Genomic DNA, 7,873 nt, shown 5'->3' with positions numbered 1-7,873 from the left:
TAGCTGTGGCTCCAGCTCTGCGGCCTCTGCTGCTGGGAAAGCAGAAACCCTCAGGCCCAGACTTGTTTGTGTCTATAACCGAAACTCTGTATCAACTCCAGCTCTGAGATCCCGGCTCCCTGAAAGCAGGTTTCTGGAGGTTTTTTTTAGCTTCTATGTTTCAAACTGCCCGCTCAGAGGCCCAGCAAGGCAGGTGGGGAACACTGGAGTCCGCCATCACTGAAGCAAGCAAGCCTCATTCATGTTAGCTTTAAGCTGCCTGGCTGCCGGCCACCATCTTGGCTGTCAGTTAATTTGCATATCTCGCTGATTAGCCAATGGGAAGGGTAGCGGTTGTACGCCAATTCCCATGTTTCTCTTTTATTAGTGTAGATAATATGAAGACAATCTTACCATTTTGCATTTCATCAGCATGCATCAATTTCTACAGTTAAAATGAAAATAAAAAGGTTCAAATTTAAACTTAATTTAAACTTACTCTGTGGCCATAAACAATGCTTGTATAACACTGTTCATATAACATGTATTTCCTAGATTAATAAGACCAGTTTTTCCAGTTTCAGATTTTCCTGAAAGTCTAGACAAGCAAGATGCCAAAGCATCAGATTGAGAAGTCCAGGCACTTTGATTGAGAATCAATTTAATCTTCTCCTCACTGGGCTTAGGGAAGTCCTGTAGATCATAAAGAAGAAAAAAAATTTTTAAATATACACTATTCTTGTTATTAAATTAACACCATAAATATCCTTCCACTAATACTTAATCTTTTTTCCCTCCCACTTAGTTTTGATAGTACCTGACCAATTGTCAAAAAAAATCAAATCACACTATATGCAAAAATAATTGTGTCCTAAAATAAAATAAATTAAAATCTCCTAAATGTAGAGTTTATCAAGCTGAGGAATACTAAAAAACCCCCACACAACAGGAATTCAAGTCACATATGAACTATTCATGTTTCCTATTTATCAGCAAAATGTTTTAATAATAAAACAGATCAGAGAGTATACTGTAGAACTATTCAAAGGCAATAGAATAAGGACCTAAATTAGCACACAATTCAATAATCTAAACCAATTTCTTTTATATTATATAGTCAAAATAAAGAAAAAATCTCCTTTTCATTCACTATCAATATTTACCCACTATTAACCTTATAAACAAAATCTCAAAGTAATCATGAAAAATGTTTAACCATATTAAAAATTATTATAAAATACAGAGTCTTCTTACCTGCTTTGTGATTTATGAGATAAAATTTTAAGAGTAAGTGATTTCAAACATGAGTACAGCACTGGAGAATAAGAACACTTGGTAAAATCATTAAGGCTTTTTGGACTGATATTATCATCTGGTACTTATACCTTAGAGAACAAATAATTTCTGAAGGAATTTTAATCTCCTGATTTTTTGGAGCTATTAGATAGTGTTTCCTGGGTTCCGAGTGAGACCCTTGCTTCTTCTAAGCTTATTTCAGTCAACAGAATTTTCAACATGTAAAGCATAACTGCTTTCATCTATAGACATAGTGACATCATAGAGAGAGATTAACACTATCAAATCCATGACAGCTCTTATACATAAAGACATTTACTTCTGCAAGGGTCAAATGTCAAACCAATGGTACACATTAACAGTGTTGTGTTCTGGTTCAACCAATATCATTTTGATTTAACTATAGAGTAAAATATTTCTTATTCATTTCAGATACAGAAGATAATGAGACCTTATATTGTATTTCAGACTTCAAAAAGAAATATCAATAGGACTGATTTATAATGATTTCTGATTAAGTCTGACTGAGGAAAGTTCTCCAATTCTTTTGCTACTCCCTGATTCTTCAGTAAGTTTACTAAGAGAAAAGTATGTTTATTGTGACCCATTCTTCAAAACAAAGAGAATCAGTGCTTTTTAGATCGAACATGTATACAAACTAAAAAACAAGGCAAGTTCACAAATAGTTCAGTAAAGATTCCATGAAATATGGACATTCATGAACAGTCCATAGCTAAAATGGAATAAAAAACAGCAAAGAAACCAAAGTTAAATTGTCTTTAATGAACCCTGATTTTAACGGAATTTTTCAAATAAAAAGCGTATTACCATGAGGTAGAAAACTGAGTAGCTGGTTATCATCAATCAAACATCCATCTATCACATCATGGGCTGCACATCCACAAATACTGTTGCAACTATTATCATACCTTTATTGCTTCCAGAATGGGTTCGTAGAGATCTGGAAAGCCAGAGTAATGATACATCATACAGTGTATCAATTCTGTTAACTGTACTAGGAAGGCTGAACTGGAAGGCAGACCATCACTTCTGAGGGAGTGAACCAAACTGACCACATGAGGAACAATCTGAAGAGAAAGGAAGACAAATATTCCTCAATTTATACAAATTGGCAATAAATATAATTCAATTGTTATACAATCAGCAAATAACTTTCCATATGTGCAGCTACAAAATTTTCCAAAAAAAATTAAGAAGTAAAAAATTTCTGGAATATCAAGGTAAATTTAGTTTTCAAAGTCATATGATTTTAATTCCATATAAAACCCCCCTCCTCATCTTTATTCTCCATCTAAAATGCAAACTAAAGTCCTAGTCACTTCAGTCTAAAAAATGCCTTCAGTTGAAAAATGTTAGGAACAAACTTAAAAGATACACCTAGAATTAGCATAAGAGCTCCATCTAGTGTAAATTTTAGAACTCTTACTTGGAAGAATTATACACACTTTGCATATTAAAGTTTGCTTCAAGAAAAGTCTTCAAAATAGCTTTTGCATGAATCTAAAATTACAGCTCAGGCTACAGGATTACCTTTCATTTAGATAAGCATAGGGATGATGTCAGATGTTAGCATGGTGATCCTTACAAATTGACACCCATTCCCCTCCTTAAAATAAAGGGAATCCGAAAGTATTATTTTAAAGGACTGGGGTTAAAAATAAAAGGGAAATCTAAAATGCTTATTGCTCAATAAACATTTAGAAAACTGTTAGTGTTATAAATACAACAATGTTCTTTCATCATAAAATTAGACTAAAAGTTAATACAGAACTAACATTTTAAGAGGTTATTAATAAACTATTTTGCAGAAATGGCTCAAGCCATTAGTACAGTTCTATACTTATTCCAACTAAATAATTGTAATCTGATATTAGATATTTATACTTCATACGTAAAAGTATCTTATGTTCTATTTGTAGGACATTTTTTCGGGTTGCTAACTAGTAATAAAAGTGAAGTTATAGCTCTAAGGTCTTATCATGAAATAGCATAAACAACAATTATAGTAATATCCCAATCAACTCCCTTTCCTTTCTCCTAAAGAGAATAACCATATTCTTAAATTAACACTGCTATTCCTATTCTGCTCTGTCTGGTTTACACTTATGCTAGAGGTCTTAAATCACATTTTAGCTTTTGCACTACTTTCTTTAATCTTCATCAAAGGTATTATTCTGGTCAGGAAACTACCAGCTTCCAATGATTTCACTCTACTGCTATCACCTCTTCATTTCTAAACAAATCTGAATTAGAATTTTACTGCATACCTATCTAAATTTATTTTGATTCTAAATTTATTTTGTTTCTTCAGAGGTGAAGGGGGAGAGAGAAATGGAAAAGGAGAAAATTATAACAATGATTATTTAATTTACAATTCCAAATACTCCTAGTATAAATTTAGGCTTTGCAATCAAGTAATAAAGTTGTCTACTACTATCTATATATATAAAAGTCCAAGCAACCATTGCAAGAGAACGGACAACCAAACAGGCTGCGTGGGGCAACCAGCCCGTCAGGAGGGTTAGTGAGGGGCAACCAAACGACTGAGCGGCAGGCTGCGTGGGGCGACCAGACCCACAGGGGGGCAGTTGGGGGCAACCAGGCCGGCGGGGCAGGGCAGTTGGGGGCAACCAGGCCAGCATGGGGGGCAGTTGGGGGTGACCAGGCTGGCAGGGGTGGCAGTTAGGGGTGATTGGGCAGGCAGGCAGGTGAGCAGTTAGGAGCCAGTGGTCCCGGATTGTGAGAAGGATTGGGCCTAAACCGGCAGTCCAACATCCCCCGAGGGGTCCTGGATTGGAGAGAGTGCAGGCTGGGCTGTGGGGAACCCTCCCCCGCCCCCCGGCACAAATTTCATGCACCGGGCCTCTAGCATCCTATATAATCAAAATGAACACTGACACAGAAATAAGACTAAGTTCTTAAAGGCATTTTGATATATGTCCATGCAGACTATTACCTTCCTTCTTATTTTTCTTTTTAAATTCTCATCTGAGGATATGTTTTATTGATTTTTATAGAGAGAAGGGAGAGAAACATCAAACGGTTGCCTCCTGTATGTGCCCCAACCAGAGTTCAGACCCACAACCTTGTCCAGTCAGGACTGGTTCTTTTTTTAAAAAACTGATTTCAAAGAGGGAAGGAGAGGGAGAGAGATGACAGAGAATCATTGATGATGACAGAGAACCAGTGATCAGCTGCCTCCTGCACACTCCTTACTGGGGATTGAGCCCACAACCTGGAACTGAACCTGCGACCCTTTAGTCTGCAGGCCAATGCTCTATCCGTTGAGCCAAACCAGCTAGGGTGCTGGTTGATTCTTGCATATGCCTTGATTGTGTATCGAACCTGCAACCTTGGCATATCAGGACAATGGTTTAACTACTGATATATGTGGCCAGGTCATATTTTTACTCTATTTAAATTTTTTTTCCCCCTTATAAAAAGCACATGAAAACCAACTTGGTTCATATTAACACACATAATATTAATCTTGGTTTGCTCTAAACTACTTTAAACATATATATTATGAATAATGATGCTGATTAATAATAGTGATTCCAGATTATTGCTCAAACTTAACAACTCCTAACCTGAGTCCTTTGCTGAGTCCTTTAGAGTCACAGGTGATTTAACTACCATATGAACCACTACCTGATGCCTAATCTAATTTTAGTTGAGTAGGTCAGGCTATCCCGACTACACAGGCAGTAATTAGGTCTTTGTTTTTAAGTTTTACTAAGCCAGATCACAATTTAACTTCAGATCTAACTAATCCTTAAATAAATGATTTCATATTTACTTACTTCAATAAGGCAAATAATTCAAAGGCAACCATTTATTATCTCAACTACTTTTTTTTTTTTTAGAGAGATTAAGGAATGTGTGTATGCTCCATGATAAGAGTAACAAATCTTAGAATGGATGATTATGTTATGTTAGAGAGTCTCCTTCTTGGAAACTTTGAAAATAAACCCCCTTCTCAAATGGCATACACATGATTGTGCCTGAAGCCAGGACAAATAATTGATGTTTTTTTTCCTTGGGAGACTTTGCTAGCATATTTGCTCAAGTTTGAGTTAACAAATTGATAGAAGGTTAATGATTTAATGATCAAGCCCAACAATTAGGGCAATTAACTGCTGAAATAACTCATTTTAAGTGATTTACGTACATTGCTGGTTTGTGGTGACAAATGGAGATGTTTGGGAGAAATACTAAATATTCTGAAAACAGATTCTTTGGAGGGAAATGCCACAATCTCAAATTTCTAAAAAATCATAAAGCTATAAGTAAATAGATTTAAGACTAATGTACAATCTTTTCACTGTATACAAATATGACTCAATATTAAACTAAAATTTTAAGACAAGGTTTTTCAACATAGAAACCTTGTCATAACTTACCAAATGGAATGCCTCTGGAGAATGCTGAAAACTAAGCAGCATGTGAGAAAGAACTGCAAGAGCACCAGGCCTCACAAGAGGAAACCGAAGTCGATTAAAAACCTTCAAAAAAAGACAAGACATCCATCTACAGAGTTTGTAAGAAAGCCATTAACCCAATCAGTGGTTATTTTCCTAGGACCAAAAATTATTTATGTGAATATCCCCCTTTCTGGAATGTTCTATCATACCATATGTTGCCTTATTAAACCTTGTGAGGAGAAAGTTGGGAAGTAACATGACAGTGATCAAGGGAATATAATGGCCTAAGCAACTCTCAAACTTCCTGATCAAATGAAAATCTGTCAAAGTTTTTAGGTGGTAACTCCCTGGTCCATTATTCAATCCATTCGACAAATATTTATGGTCACAAGAGGGACAATAAAAAGTAACATGGAGACAAGTGATATGAAAACAGGGTATGATAAATAGGAAATGCTGATTGGCAAAGGGGTTTGGTATTTTATATAGGGTATTTTTTTTTTAAATGCCTCATAAAAAAGGTGACATATGACTATAAAAAAACCTGAAGGATGCCTTGGCCGGTTTGGCTCAGTGGATAGAGCGTCAACATGCGGACTGAAGGGTCCCAAGTTTGATTCCAGTCAAGGCACATGCCTGGGTTGCAGACTTGATCCACAGTCGGGGGCATGCAGGAGGCAGTCAATCAATGATTCTCTCTCATCCTTGATGTTTCTATCTCTCCCTCTTCCTTCCTCTCTGAAAATCAATAAAAATATATTTTTAGAAAATTAAAAAAACAAACACTGAAGGAAATGAGAGTAAACCTAATGGATACTCTGGGAGAAGAACATAATAAGCAGGGCAAAGGCTCAGCACCTCGAGGTCCTCCACCCTGGTGTACTAGAGCTATAGCAAGGAGGGCAGTGTAAAACACAGATACACAGGCGCTATAATATAGGAGACTGGATAAGAGCCAGATTAAGTAGGACCTATGGGCCACCTGTAGCAGACCAAGGGCAGGGACAGGGAGGCTACTGTAGTCATTCTAGAAAGGGAAGATAATGACTTTGGACCGGGGTGGTAGCGATGTAGCTAGTTAAGTGGTTGCATTCTGGATATTTTAAAGATGGAAGCAATAGGGTTTAGGATATGGGTTGAGAGAGATTGAAGAGACACAAGGATAGCTTCAAGGTTTTTGGCAATAGAAGTGGATTTAGTGGCCATTTGAGATAGGGAAGACCAGGTCTGGGAGGGAAAAATCAAGAGTTAGATAGTGAATAAGTTGAATTTGAGATCTAAGTACAGACAACTAGATAGATGCATAATGAGTTCATGGAAGAATAATGGACTAGAAATATTAAACCTGGCAGTCATTAACTTAGGGATGTGCTAAGTATGGGTGGAGAAGAAAGTAGATCAAAGATGAAACTCTAAAGGCACTCTAAACTTAGAAAGATCATCTATAGGAGACTGAGATACCAGTGAACTAGGACAAAAACCAGGAGAGTATAATGCCCTGGAAACTAAGTGAGGAAAGTGTTTCAAGAGGGAGTGATTAACTGTGTCAAATACCGTTGAGAGGTCAAATGAGAGGAGGCCTGAGAAATAACTCCTAGGTTTAGCAACTTTGGAAAGCACTGGTGTCAAAGATAGTTTTGGCAGAATAATCTTAATAAAGCTTGATTAGTTCAATTCAAGGGAAAATGGAGAAACAGATGTTCATATTAAATATCTGGACACAGCAAATTACTTAAGTTACGTACACTTAAATAGCATTTTAATTTTTTATAGTCTATTCAAAATTATTATCCAAAACAAACTAAACAAGAACATACTCAAAATTAGATGTTTTAAAGGGGACAACCCAAAGATAAAAAGATTGATTATATAAGTTCATACATCCTAATCCTATCCTATCTAATAATAGACAAACATAGTAATTAACCATACCTCCGCTACACTTCCCATTGGCTAATCAGGGCGACATGCAAATGAACTGCTAACAAAGATGGCGGCCGGAAGCCAGGCAACTGAAGCGAACAGGAGGCTTGCTTGCTTCAGTGATGGAGGAAGCCAAGGTTCCCTGCCTGCCGTGGTTCAGCTCTGAGCTCCAGTCTAAGCAACAATGTTGCAATTATAGAAGCTAAACAAACCCCAGAAACCTGCTTTCA

At 36.6% G+C, this 7,873-nt stretch overlaps 1 protein-coding gene across 2 annotated transcripts in view; it reads right to left on the bottom strand.

The window, feature by feature from the left end:
- USP38 (ubiquitin specific peptidase 38) overlaps positions 1 to 7,873 on the bottom strand; it is a 25,327-nt gene that overhangs the window by 10,661 nt on the left and 6,793 nt on the right. The window contains exons 4-6 of one of the 2 annotated variants that reach the window (XM_006766077.2): positions 5,700 to 5,801; positions 2,205 to 2,363; positions 479 to 672 (exon numbers count right to left, since the gene is read on the bottom strand). In XM_006766077.2, coding sequence (XP_006766140.1) covers positions 479 to 672; positions 2,205 to 2,363; positions 5,700 to 5,801 — 455 coding nt within the window. The remainder of the gene's footprint in view (positions 1 to 478; positions 673 to 2,204; positions 2,364 to 5,699; positions 5,802 to 7,873) is intronic. The other variant, XM_015565529.1, reaches the window with a different exon arrangement.

The sequence above is a fragment of the Myotis davidii genome, unplaced genomic scaffold (genome assembly GCF_000327345.1).
Source record: "Myotis davidii unplaced genomic scaffold, ASM32734v1 scaffold436, whole genome shotgun sequence".
NCBI lineage: Eukaryota > Metazoa > Chordata > Mammalia > Chiroptera > Vespertilionidae > Myotis > Myotis davidii.
This window is presented reverse-complemented; position numbering and strand designations above follow the sequence as displayed.